The sequence below is a fragment of the Oreochromis niloticus genome, linkage group LG22, assembly GCF_001858045.2.
Source record: "Oreochromis niloticus isolate F11D_XX linkage group LG22, O_niloticus_UMD_NMBU, whole genome shotgun sequence".
NCBI lineage: Eukaryota > Metazoa > Chordata > Actinopteri > Cichliformes > Cichlidae > Oreochromis > Oreochromis niloticus.
In genome coordinates, this window is record NC_031985.2 from 12079365 (window position 1) to 12093955 (window position 14591).

Genomic DNA, 14591 nt, shown 5'->3' on the forward strand with positions numbered 1-14591 from the left:
TGACCAAAATAGGCATGACTTTATTTTTCTTCTCCAAAACTGCAGCATAAACTAAAAATCAATATGAAAACACACAATACAAAATAAAATTAGCACTAAAATGAACACAATAAACAACAGTTTGGATTTCACTCGTGGATCAACAGTGAGTAAAAACAAACAAACAAACAAAAAAGGGAATTGTGTCATTCACAAGGTTGCATGTTGAGCTAAAAAAGCTCTGATTCTCTGGAGGAGTTCTTTCTTCACACTGTCTGGTACGAGTGCTGCAGAGGAAAGAGATGAAGAGATGAAGAGAGATTAAGTCAGAACACAGAATAGAAACTTACATACTCACACAACACGATACTTTTATTGTCAGAAGTTGTCATCCTGTCAGCTGTTTCTAATATTTTTTCTATGTATGTTATAATGTTGGCCTGGTAGATAAAATATGACTTTTAAGAGGCACCAGCTCCCTCTACAACTTCCTACGAAGCTCAGAAACATTTCCAGAAATCACCATGCCATGCACGAATAATGGTTAATATCCAATATCCAATATGCACGAATAATGGAAAATGATCCAGAAACACTGCCATCTTCTCTAGGCTAAAGCTCATTTAAAATGACTGAGGCATCTGAAAGTGTTCTTCAAATGGGCAGTAAATGTCCAAAGAAAAACTCTGAAAGACCTTCAGAAGGTCTGAAGAACTACTACTGAAGACCAGTTTAAAACAGTTTAGAGAAAATACAGCATCTGGCTCCTTGGAAGAAAAATATAAAGAAGTGAGGGGTGGTTCAAGACTGTATATCAGGGAAACCTGAAATCGTAAGAGCTGTAATCAATAAGTAGTGCTGACCTACAACATTAGCAGTTTGTTAGTTAGCATGCACAAAGATGTATTAGGGATAAAGATGATGTGCAGTGCTAAATAAATAAATTGACTTGTACATCTAAATCAACGAAGCAAATGAGTATGCTCATCACTTCTAACAGTCTTCCTCCCCCTGCTGTTGTGTTTGAACATCTGTACTGTACCTCTGCCTTTTGGTGTGACCTCTGTGACCAGGTCCTCCACTGTGACATGCTCCAGGCCCTTTTCTCTGATCACATCTGGCTCAAACGGGAGGTAATGACTTTAGTGACTTTTGTTTTTATAGCACCACGACATCATCGCCGGACACTAACATAAGCACAAGTCAAATACCTTTGCAGTGTGCTTTCAGCTGATCCTTCCACCCACACTCCACCAGCTTCGCTCTGAGCAACTCTTTCAACCTGCGGCCACACATTTAATTCACATTATGTGACTTAATATGTGCAATTCAAAACCACGCCAAACCATCCAGCACCAAATCACTGCAGTGAAAGACTCGCTTACCGCTCCCGTTCCCCCATCTCTATCAGCTTCTGGTTTATTGCAGCCCTCATCTGGGAATCTTTGCTCATGATCCGCCTGAAATTAAACACACACACCGACACAGTCAGCTTGGACGCAAGAGTATAATAAAAACATATATTATAATGTCTAATTTAGCTCCCTATCAGGTAGCCGCTACCGTTATCGAGAAGGATCAGCTGGGGAACATAAGGTCCCTTTACACAACGGAACCGTCTAAAAACGTTTAACGCTTAAAAGTTCCGGCTTTGGAGTGGTTAATCTTTCAACGTCAACCTGAATAACCAATGATAGTCTCATTAGTGTTCAAAATACCTGTTTAATGACGAAAAATATAATACAATACATTTAAACTGAAAACACTAAATTAAATCAGTTACTTAAGCATTTCAAGAGAGATTAGCTCAGGACTCAACTTCCCCTGCGCCCTGGGAGGTTTTGTCCGCCGTAAAATAGCTCCGTGTGAGAAAACAATGACGAAAACACAGGAAACGTGTATCACGCTGGCTACACATCACCCTCCTCCTCTTGCTGCACACAGGCTGTCATCAACTTGTGAATAAGCCAGTCTCATTGAAAAAGACATGACTGCGTCTAACTACTCATTGAAGGTCAACAGAGACCTGTTGGACCCAAACTTTGAGAGTTACAGGTTATCCTTGGACGCCATACCGACGTACAACATAGAGCTGGATGCTGGTGAGAAAAACTTAATGCAGTGCAGTTAGCAAGTGTGCTAGCCTAGCCCTGAGAAAGGTCCAGTATAACTTCTGTCCAGTATAACACTAAATAGGAATAGCAATGTAAGTTATTTGAAATTATCTCAGACATTTTATTGGCTGTCACTACGTCACGACGTCAGCTGTTGATGCTACATAATATTTTGGCAGCTGTATCTGTAGCTCAGTGGCTCACAATGAGATCTTAAGGTCCACCACTGTAACCTAATGAGCTTTCACACGATCACTAAGAAAAATCTGAACATTAGCATAGTTTAAACCACTGAAAATTAACAGATTAACGCTGAAGTGACTAATTACTACAATTTGTTCTTCATACACATACATAACTCATTTATATTGCCAGGACAAGTCAAGTGCACCAATCTTAAATAACTTAAAAACAATCATAGGGATGTTATAAGGTTAGTTTTGTAATACATGTTTTAACTTCAAGCTCTTAACTTCAGTTTGAGCAATACCAAATTAGTGGGGCTGCTGATCCAGATATGTACTTTAGTGATTAAAACGATAAGGGATGGAAATAGAGCAGCATTTTTAAAATTTTGCATAATCATATACCAAAGCTTGCTAATTCCTTTTAATCGAAACTCAGGCCAGCTGAGCTCACCAGAGTTGCATCTAAGTGTTTTCTACTACGTCTCTTATCCAGTTTATAAAACAGCTAGTGTGGGTCGAAAATCAACAATCTATGAAGTTTGTACCTAACAGGAGAATTCATTATAACATTGGTTTGGATACAATCTTACTGATATAAAAAGGTGCTTACACTTTGCACAGACATCCACTCACAGTAGATTCAGGCATGCATATTACAAGGTGATTAATGTGCTTTAAAAAAAAAACACGATACTTTATTTAGTGGGAACAATTCAGACAAATAGTAGCTGTAAAAAATAGTTAATTGCAGTTTTTTGTCACCGATAGTTCATCTTAGAGTAAAATGTTGAAATATTAAGATATGTTAAGATATATGTAACACTTTCCACAAAGCAACTGTAGGAAAGGCAGAAGGGTAAACTGCTTTTTAAGTAACAACATAAATAACAGAAATTTGATTACTGCCGTATTTAATCTTTTCTTTTTCATATCTGCCGCAGCCGTGGAGGAGGTCAAGCTGAAGGACACTCAGTACACCCTGGAACATATGCGTGCCTTTGGGATGTATAATTACCTGCATTTAGACCCCTGGTATGAGGACAGTGTTTACTTTGTGGACTGCAAAGGACGGGTCCTCAATCTCACCGTCACTCTGGTGAGTTTGCAAATCCTCTTGTTTTTTGGGGTTATTTTTGGAAGTCTATATTCCTCGGCCTGTTTATGATTGTTGCCCCTCCATTGATGTCTAAGGTGTTTTCACACCTGCACTATTTTCTATGTGATGATGCACATTGTTCCACACACGAACATGGTAATTGTGCTTGCAGTTTTTCCTATGCAAAAAGACACCAAACAAACAAAAACACAAGTATGTAAGGTCATCAAGTGATCTGGAAGAGAACATCAAGGGTGAAAACACCATAAGAGAGCAATCACCGATCTTAATAAAAAATCTTTGATATTCATAAAACTAGCTCCTAGTGCCAACATTTTTCTTAATTTCTAAGAATTTCTCGCTAAAGTTACAACTAAATCTTGAAAAGGTGAAAGTTATTCACAAAGCATTTGCTTCTAAGATAAAAAAAACTGTGTGGAGTGAAAAGAAGGACTTACTTAGGAGTTCCTTAAGCAGAGGAGAAACTGGCAGAAAGAAGAAGCTTTGCCACTTTTTTTTCACCCTGTTGATTAAATAAAATCTTTGCGCTTTGCATAATAAGGTTAATTTATCTTTTTAAGCGTTAGAGGAATACAATTTGATGTAACACTTAAGACAAACAGAGTCTAACATTACACTGTGTGGTTAATTACAGCTGACTAATGGTAGTTAACTTGCCAGCATAATAACAGTGGTTTGGCAGCTGTAGAAACAAGCCACAGGTCAGTCTTGTGCATACATTAGTGCCATTAGTCTGTGCTCCAAATTCAGAATAACAGTGAGGTGATTAAAGCTGCAGGTTACATGTTTCATGGGTAAAGACTGTAGTCAGTATTCTGTTACATCTAATAATAAACTCAGCATTGACAAAATCATCATCACTAAAGTGTTTTGGAGCTGGAAAAATGCAAGTTGGGTCTGCCCAACCTTCATCAGCAGAGCAATCACGCAGATAGCTTTCACAGCCTCATGCTGTGAAGCAGTTTATTTTATTTTTCACATCTTAGAGCGTTCACAGACATGATGATCTCCCTCGTATTATAGCAGTAAATCATAGAATCTGAACAATTTTACTTATTATAATAATTTAGATCAATTATTAAATTTACCATCATGGCAAATGGATTTAACCTGAAATCTAACTCTCACCATGGGAATTTACGTAATCTGAGAGTTTCCTAAATCACAAGTTTGGAGTCTTTGCAAATGTTTTTAGGCAAATTTAGGAGCTCTTTGTTTTACAGTGTTGTTTTATGTTACCATTATATAACGTTTCATATTATGGGCCTGATGTTGTGATGGTGTATTCAATGAAGGATTTTTATGCGCCTGATGTGCCAGTAGGTGGTGACCAAACACTTGAGCATCAGCAGGTTGAGGGAAGAGAAAGGATGTCTGTGAAACACAAGAGTTTTAAAAGTTATGTTAAATTATATAATATTATTTCTAACCTTTTTTTTCCTTGGTCAAGATGCAAAATAATAAACGTCAGAATAAACGTGGCTCTTAGTATTTAGTCTGAAACACAACTTTCTGTGCAGTCTTTTGTCTGTCGTATGAATCACCCGAGCACATAAAGTTTGGATGAGCCCTTGTAGGTCTCCAGTTAATCACAGGAGCGATTATATAATTGACTCAAGGTTCTGATTGGTATTGTTACCCCGTACCAAGATGTTGAGATGAGGAGCAAAATCGTTCTCATGACCTTTTCAATCGAGCCTTCTTTTATGTCTTAGTCATCATTGACCATAATTAGACATAATTGGTGTCTCATTGGAGTTTTTTTTCTTTGATGATCATCACACTGTAATCCTGCGAGACAGTGTTTCTGGCTTTCAGTGGCACCATTAAATGAAATTTATGGAAAAGTGTTGCTCAAATTCTAATTACAGTGATCACATGATAATTATCATCCTTCAGCCTTTTGTGCTCGGTTGCTCGGCACATTGCACATAGAGGTTTCACACTCCGTTTCAGGGCATTAACGACACGGATGCTGGAGAAAGTGATACCAAAGGTGCATCGTACATTAGATAGCGATATAATGTGCCGTGCCACGCTCCATGGCAACAACGGGGTTGCTTCTCCACAGTCCTTTTGAAAAACGGTGTCTTCACTCAATTTGTGATGCTCATGTGGTGGCATATCTATCTATTACTAATAAGGCTTTCAGATTGTTGAATCACACGAGTGGCCACATGACAGCTGCTAACTGTCCCTGATGGGTACATGTTTTCTCTTACTCATTGTACCATTCTTTAGATTATAAGACTTTAGACAATAAGAAATTAATGCAAAATCATTTGGACTTTATATCTTCCACCCAGATACTTACTGTAAAACTCTTATGGGATGGAAGCAGCAACCTGGAGTTGAGCCGCCTATTAAACGTCTTGTGTTTGAGTCTTTGTGATTCATGACTGTACTACTTATTGTTTGATTGGATGTTAGCTGTAAGAATGCATGCATCACATATTTCCCAATATCCTACAATAGTTTCTTATGCTAAACTGAAGTGGTGACAAAATCAGTTTTGCCATGTTGTTCTCCATCTATAGCACTGAAATGAGCTTACTTGATATCCAGTCATTATTCCATTCATCCATCCTTCCTCCCCTTAACAGTCAAAGCAGTACAGTAATTGGTGTTAACATATTATAAATGTATTTTTTTTGTTTTAACTGGACAGAACATGCACTTTGACATATTAAAATAGGCATTTTTCAGTTGTTTCTTTGTTTCATTCTCATACACCAGCACACTGAGATTTCCTCTGCAGATATGAATGAATCTAAATGGCCTAATCTTTTTTTTATGAATGCAGTACTGGCTTACGGGTGTGTTGTGTTCTGAATTCAGGACACCGCCCTGGGGAAGCCGAGAGAGGTCTACCGTGTAACCGTCGAGTCCAGCCAGTGCGAGGATCGTCTTTGCGCCTCCCTCAGCCTGACCTCGGCGACCTGGGCAGCTCTGTCAGATGGTAGCGGTCGACTGTACCTCCTCCGCACCGGCAAGAGGGGAGACAGCTCCCATATGAAGTGGGAAGTAAGTATAGATGTTCTGTTTACTGCTGTAAGTGACGCACAAACGTGTTTGAGATATTTTTTGCCGTGGAAGTGAAGGTAAAAAGACACAAACCTGAATTCCCTCCGTGTACTATTGTAATACTGGTGCTGCTTTTTCTTCTGCTTTCTTGGCTTAACACCACTAATTATTAGCATTTGTAACTGACAGTTGTTCAGTCAGTTAGTCACTAGCTCATTGGCGTGTTCACAGCTGTCATAAATTAGGTCAAAACTGGGCGAGATTGGAGGTGTTTTGAATGTCCAAATATCTCTGATGATGTAATTTTGAGTCACTAAATATCTTTGTCAGTACTGCACAAGAGAAGCTGGGTTAGTAGTCAGTCAAAAGATAATTAGACATTAATTATTGGGCATAACTTGACCTGTTCCTGGGCTCTAATGTACCTGTGGTCCTAGTTGAATAATTGGTTAAGGAAATGAGTGGATTAATATAGCTTCGGCCACTGGTTGAGACACTTCTGCTGGTGACGGTAATAAACTATATAAGAGAAATGGACGTAGCTTCTTGGTCTAAAAGGAAAGCCAACTTGGTCAGCAGATGGTGGCCTTTCAAAAAGGATTCCAGTTAAATAAAGTATTAGTTGACTGGACAGTCGGTACCAGAAATACTGCTTGATTAAATGTGTTATTCTTAGCTTTGTCAGAATAAACTGGAATACAGTACAACCAAGCAGCCGAAGGAAAGAAAATCTAATTTGGTAAGCTTAGCCATCCTTTGCAAACTAATCTGACACTGTGTTTGTTTGCAACATTATGGTGACACTTAAAAACTGATTGATTTATAGGACTGTGATTAATAGTTTCATGCAACTCTTATAATAAACATGAAGTGACCAGGAACAGCCCTGCTCAGTACAGCTGAGTGTACAGTGAACTTGAGTTTACAGCCTGGACTGGTATAATGAAAGTTTCTCGCCTCTACAGCTGATTTCACCTTTAATGACAAACGCACAAGGGTGAATATTAAAATAATATAAAGATATTACTTTAAAGTGCTGATGGTTGAAGACACAGATAGCTGTAGCTTTCTGCCACATCTTACCTAGTAGTGTTTACTTGGTTTGTGGTCCCTTTGGGTTGTATCAGTCTTTCGTGTATAGTAATGAACGTGTACAGAAGATTGTGTCAGTAAAGAAGAATGTTATATTCCTGATTGAGTTAAAGTAATTATACAAAAAACTATGGCTGTTTGAAGTCTGTTTAGAACTGAAACTATATGTTTGCAAGAGTGGACTTCAGTAGGAAGCGAAAGGCTTTGGGTGAAAATCACAGCGAGATGGGCAAGTTGGAGAGTATTCAGACATGGTCACACTTTGTAAGGCTCCATCTTTTCACTCGATTTGTTCGTAATAAAAATGTCTTTTTTTGTGAGCATGGCAGATGGTGCTCTAAAAATTTCACATTCAGTAAGTAGTAACTCAAAGGCCAAAAAGGACAGCCTTGGGCTCCATGACGAACAGACACCTGGGATAATTTTTAAATGAAAATAAATCCTCCTTTGGCCAGAGTGAGATTTGAAAAACCAAGTCAAAACTGTAATTTAGAGAGTAAATAACAGCCTTATAATGGTGGATCAGCTACACTGATGTTATTGAACCGCTTTTAAAAATTCTGCATCCATTGTGAACATACTCTGTTACCTCTTTATGGGCTCTACATTCAGGACCACTGAAAAATACAGGTAGATTTTACTTTGAGAGCAGATTTTAAAGGGTCGGTACTCTTTAAAGTTAAAATATTTAAATGTATCAGACTTCATTAAACTGAATATCCAAGTCAAGAAGTTTATTAATAAGTTAATAGCCAATAATTGTGTTTTTGGATTATGAAATGTCTAATTATTCCCCACAGGATATTGTTGGAGCAAGCATTTTTCAGCCGGTATGGAAATTCAAGCGTTCGCACCAATTTGTGTGTTTAAAAAGCTTGGTCGGGCTTTGGAAATTGAAGTTGTAGTTGTAAGGAAGCAAGTCTTTGATGAGTCTTTGTGCGCTTTATGCTGTTAACAAGCATGCAGTGGGGAATGGTTACAAATGAGAGTTCCCTCTCTGAACAGGGACACTTGATGCATTTGTGAAGGCAAAGTTCAAGACTGGAATTTATAATGAAGATTTAAACCCTCGAGTTACCGACGTCTAGAGTTCTATTTTTAAGATTCAGCACTTAGGGATACCAGCCAAAGCACACTGCATCTCTCAGTCTGTGTTAGTGTGTGTGTGTTTCATATGTACAATAATAAAGTGTCTCATAAGCCAGATATTTATGCATTCAATTTGGGCTTCTTGGGATCACATCATCTTCTTCAACCAGACAGCTGAAGACCCTGATTTAGAAATACTAGCTTGAATTAGCATTTTATTGGAAGAATAAAGAGAAATGTCTCAGTTTTCGAGTGCAGCATAGACCATTTAAAGCCATTTAGCAACACTTGATGGTCCATTAAAACATCTCACAGCTATATTCATGTGCCTATAGCTACTAATATGTATAACTATTTGCGTTTTATCATTTCTTCCATTTTAAAAGATAATGCAAGGATAAATCTCTGCTTGGTCAATTCATTCAAAAGCTATTCTAGTCTTATGTTTAGGAGACAATACAGCTCTGCTTAGACTTTTTAAGCGTTACATTTCCGGTTGCATTTTAACTTGTTTCAAATGATTAACAAAAATTGCGATGAAGATTTAAATGTAGATGGCAAATATTCAGACTGTCTGGGACAGGAATTGATTATATAAAGCAGAGGTAACAGAGGCTTGAACTGAATAACAAAATAAATCTCAATGAAAGCAGGGTGGCAGATTAAATAGTTTGTTCGCTTGTAGCTGCACGACTGATTTCTTTAACTTGCTCAATGTGAATATACAGTAGTTGGAGTTTTAGGAAGTAGGTGACACAGGTATAGAGACTATTCAGTGATCCCTGGCAGTCCAGTGGTTGCTTTCTCTCACTAGATGAAATTGGTTGCAAATACCTCTACAACTCTAAATGTCATCGTGATTGCTTTGATTGCTAACAGACTTCTTTGATCGCCTGTGATTTGAAGGTTATTTGAAGTTTTGACAAACCACTCAGTATCTTCCATTAAATTATGGGCGACTGTGGCAATCTACTAGCAGTCAGAGCTATCATGAGAAGGTTTTTGCTGCAGCACCCTATAATCTCTTAGCCACCAATTTCACATAATGACTGCCAGCAACCTTCAGCAACCACTCGCCAATCAGCCGGGATTGGTGGTCTCGAAGATTGTGTGCCTGAGGCTTCACCGACTAACCTTGAGCAGTGGTCACAAACTTTACTTTTATCATCTGTGCTGCCTTTCGTATGGCATACTTACAATTTTGTGTTAATAACTTTGAGTTTTTGTAGAAACTTATCCATCTCTGAATGGCTGGCCATTTGTGGTTCTTTATAAAACTGTTAGCTGAGGTAATAAGCCGCTCTTGTCCCAATTCGCTTTTGTAGAGTTTTCTAATAGTCAGCCGACAGTGTTGCATGAGAGATTACAAATACTCAGTGCAGTCGAATTGGAACATACATGTATTCTAACCTTGCATTGGTCTTGTACACGTATTGTGCACTGCAGGCACTAACCTAACAACTTCCTTTCAAAAACCAAACCAAAAAGTTTCAGTAGTGAGAAACGTGTGAAGTATACGATCTACATTCGTGTGAAAAAGAGCAAAGTTGGACAATGTCTGTACCTGATTTTCCTGGGTTTATGTGTAAAAATGGGTTAATTCTCTTATTTTTTTTAACTCCAAGCCATAAAACCCTGGTGCGGTATTGATGTCACGCCATCAGGCAGGTGGGCAGCGTAGACAACCAAGTTTGTTAATGCGATAACTTGAGTACAAGGCAGTGTAGGAGCTTCCAATTGATGCCACAGGAGTGTTTACTAAAAATCCACGACAAGTTTGAATTTCAATTACCTAGATCTCAAGGTCAGAGGTCAAGTTTTCTGAGTAAATGCAATAACTTAAGAAGGAAGTCCCCTAGGATTTTGGTCCCATAGGTGTATCTACTAAAAACCAAAAACCTTGTATGAGCTTGAATCCCTTTAACTTTGACCTCAACCTCAGAGGTCAGAGTTCAAGTTACCTGAAAATCTTGTGAATACGATAACTTGAGAACAACTTGATGTAGGATTTTGAGGCTGAGTGTTGGTAGCACTACAGATCATTTACTTTAAATCACTTGGTTTTATCTTAGCATATCTGTACAAGAGGATCTTTACATTTTAAAAATTCTGGTGACAGTTTTTTCTCCCATACTGGCAGCAGTACCCTGTTAGATTCCTAAAAATCATCCTGTTACTGTGCCTGCAGCCACTGTTCAATGAAGACCTGGGGGAACCTTTCACCATCCTCCACAGCGTCTCACACGTCCAGGCTGGCGTTCACAGCATGGAGGTTCTGCTGCTCCGTGTCCAGAAAGACCCGGAGGAAACCAAAGGAAGTGGATACTCAGTGTCTCTCGAGTGGATCACAGTCGCCAACACTGCAGGACAAGGTGGGTGGTGCGATGATTGACTGAGTATGATAATCGAGCATGAAGTAAGATAAGACCAGTGTGTCATGAATGATTAGTATATCAGTTTCAAGCCTGTGATTTAATTTTAATTTCCTTTCCTCCTTTTTTTCTGTTAACAGTGTTTCAGTAGAAAACTGAAACCCTTGTTAATTAAACCGTAATAGCGTATTAGTCATGTTCTTCCTTTAATGGACTTTAAATATTATGTCCCAGATGAGATTAGTGCACTCTGAAGCAAACATTGGCAAGAAAGATTTTCATTAAAGTCCTCGGTGCTTGCCGAAAAAGAAAACCACCGTGACTAATGAGTCAAATATTGTGTAGAAAAAAACAACAGCCTTTCGAGAGTCCCTTCTTCATTTTGTTGGATTTAAAGATGCATCCCTTTGATATTTGCTTAATATTTTACTGCTTATTTAGTATCTCACTGTTTGACTAAACCTTAATTTTGCTAATGCTAATCAAGGCTATCTGGTCTGGGCTAGGAACATGGCCAAATGGGGACTTGGAGTGGCACCAGCCCCTCAAACATATGACTGGTGGCCCACAAAATAATAACACCAATCCAAAGGGGAAGTCTAAAAATCAGTTTCTGGGAAAAAGCACAGGAAAAAGCCACCTTTTGTGAAGTGTCACTTTTCATGTAATAAAACAGCCATTCCCAAAGTCAAGAGTGTTGCTGTCCACTTAAAACCAGAAAATAAGTAATATCACAAACTAACTATTAACTAACTATTTTAGGCTAAAATATAATAGCGCTAAATACATAGTTAACAAAAAAATTGCTTATTTTTAGAAATATAAAAGATTCATGAATTAAAACCAACAGGTAAAACTGCTAAAACCTTCTCACTATGACAGTTACATACTTTATTAACATATATATGCATGTATTAATAAAAATGCCACCAGATGTAAATACTAAAATATAAAAGTGAGTATATGTTTTTCATTTAGTAGTTATTCATGATTTCTTCACTGAGAGATAATCTGTGCTGCTCACATTCACAAACCCAAGCCTGGAAGCTGCCCAGTAGAACCACTGGAGCAGCAGAAAGGTCTTACTGAAGGGCAGCGTGGCGGATGATGTTAATGTAGAATAGCCAGGAGCTGCTTTTTCACTTTCCACACAGATTTCTTTTTCCTGTTGGCTTAGCAAATGGACTGCCTTCTTGTTACAAGGTCTCCTTTTTATATTCTGCAGATAAACAGCTGCAGGTTCCAGCTTTTTGAATCTGAAGCTCAGTTGTCCATGAAAGAGAGATTTCAATTTAGTCATTCAAACTGGTAATTTTGAGATGATATAGAATAAACGCTACATTTGAAATGAACTTTTAACTTAAAAAATACAAGTATAAACTTACAGACTGATCATAAAGCTTACACTTAAAAGTTTCAACACATCCTTCTATCCTTGCACCAAGATGCAGTTACTGAGTAAATGGAAAAAAACTGAGAAAAGCAGAGAAATGTGCATTATCCTTAAGATGACATCATTATCCATTAAAACAAACCAACAATAGGGAAAGGAACCATGATACAGTTGCTTTGCTTGACTATCAGGTTGCAGGCACATTCTCTATCTTTTGAAAATCTAATAACTTGCACAAAATACCTACAGAAGTAAACAATCCCCTCTAATATAAGTGGTTTGAGCACGCTCTGTAAGGACTGCTGGGAGTTCTGTACATGCAGTGCTTCTTGACATGAGATGTTTTTCTACTCCTCCTGGTCTCCGTCTGAGTTTAGAAAAGATTACTTTACACAGGGGTCACTGTGTCCTTTGATTTCCACACGCAGGTCAGGAGAAAAAGTATGAGGTGAAGAAGAGGAGGGTCCTCAGGGGGAAGTCGGTTCCTCACTATGCAGCGTTGGAGCCCAAAGGGAAGGGACTGATGCTGGCATCAGAGAAGCCATTCGTTTTTACACATGTGGACGGCCGACCTGTGGAACAGCCTGAGCCAGAGCCCATGGAGGTGGAGAAGACAGGTGGGTAAAAGGTGGCGCTGGGAAGTCTGCCAGCGAGCAGCTTGAGTAATATTACGCAGCGCCTGCTGTTATACCATTAAATGCACAAGTAGCAACCTTTGTTTCAGGCTCTAAAGGTGCTTATTTAAAATCAAGTAAAATAGCTTTGAGTGTCATTTCAACAATATCATAGCAATAATCATCTTAGTTGCAAGTATGCATACACACACAAGGAATTAAGCCCCTTTTTTCTCCTTTTGTTTTTAATGTACTTAACACAAGAGACAACAGACAGTAGGGTAATAACAACATGTTTAGTATATTTATATGTGCAATGGTGCAGAATGGTGCAAAGATGTTGGAATACATTATGGAATAAATAAGGGATGGATACCACATATACAGCATATATATGGGAACTTCACAGTTGTACAGGTATGCACAACAAAGACTATATACAGCAGCTTTAGTTCAGCAGCAGGTATAGGGGATGTTTTAGTAAAGGCAAAGTATGAGTGATATAAGTGTTCCTCAGAGTGACGGCCTGTGGAAAGAAGCGGTACAGAGATCTTCTTGTTTTGGTGCACAGTGCTCTGTAGTGCCTACCAGAGGGAAAAAGCTGGAACAGGTTGTGCCTGGGGTGTGATGGGTCTATAGTGATGTTGTCTGTCTGTTTCTTTATTGTGAATCAAGATGCAGTCAGACTGATTCATGAATTTGTACTATTGAATCGAGGTATACTATATAGGTAACATACAGATAATACAGTACTTCTTGAAATTAAAAAACATTCCTCCGGGACCACACGGTGCGATATATAAGGCTACACAGAACATTAAAAATACCAATATATAATTAAAATATATTACAGAGTACAAATACTTAGTGAAGTCTATGTGTGTATGTGTGTCTGTGCACACACACATGCACAGTCCATTTCCTGAGTATTGAGCTGTCTGATGACTTGAGGGAACAAACCGTTACACAGTCTGGCAGTGAGGGCCTGAATATTTTGGTACCTCCACACATAGCAGGAGGGTAAAAGTTTATGTGAGGGGTACGTGGGGTCATCCACAATGCTGGTGGGTTTTTCGAATGCAGTTTGTGTGAAAAATAAACGTGTGTGATGAAGGGAAGAGAGCCTCAGATGATCTTCTCAGCTGTTCTCGCTGTGCACTGCAGGGTGCTTTGAGATCTGTTACTGTGCAGTTTCCATACTAGTGATGCAGCTGCTCAGGAACCTCTCGACAGGCCTGGGGGCGTAGGAGACGGACTTTGCTCAGCCTTTGCAGGAGAGACGCTCTTGGTCCTTCTTGGCTATTAAGCTGGTGTTTTTGACGGGTGAACACTGAGGAATTTCATGGTCTTTACAATATTTTCGGCAGAGAGTGGATACCCCTGATCTTCTAAAGTCAACAATCATCTCTTCTGTTTTGTCCAGCAGTCCGTTCGCTGTCGTACCTCGTCTCTGAACACTGATTCGTCATTATTGCTGATCAGACTCACCACGGCCTGAGAGTTGATCAGAATGGACTTACATTTGCAGCCAGCTTAATTGGCCATTCAAAGAACTGAAATTCAATACTGCAGTATTTTGCTCCTAACTGCAGTATTGGCTTCATTTTGT

The 14591-nt window shown here is 38.8% G+C and overlaps 2 protein-coding genes across 2 annotated transcripts in view; one reads left to right on the forward strand and one right to left on the reverse strand.

The window, feature by feature from the left end:
• On the reverse strand, positions 1-1673 carry LOC100694417 (transcription and mRNA export factor ENY2-2). Its single transcript, XM_005452827.4, has 5 exons — positions 1543-1673; positions 1365-1439; positions 1191-1261; positions 1022-1096; positions 1-266 (listed from the first exon to the last, which is right to left on the reverse strand). Exons 2-5 carry the CDS (start codon positions 1430-1432, stop codon positions 190-192), a joined length of 291 nt encoding a protein of 96 aa, XP_005452884.1. The 5' UTR covers positions 1433-1439; positions 1543-1673; the 3' UTR covers positions 1-189.
• A 159-nt stretch (positions 1674-1832) lies between these two features.
• Positions 1833-14591, forward strand: part of nudcd1 (NudC domain containing 1) — a 53577-nt gene continuing 40818 nt past the window's right edge. The window contains exons 1-5 of the mRNA XM_003447273.5: positions 1833-2081; positions 3223-3377; positions 6237-6422; positions 10792-10975; positions 12797-12985. Of these exons, the coding sequence (XP_003447321.1) occupies positions 1967-2081; positions 3223-3377; positions 6237-6422; positions 10792-10975; positions 12797-12985 (829 nt within the window). The 5' untranslated portion in view covers positions 1833-1966. The remainder of the gene's footprint in view (positions 2082-3222; positions 3378-6236; positions 6423-10791; positions 10976-12796; positions 12986-14591) is intronic.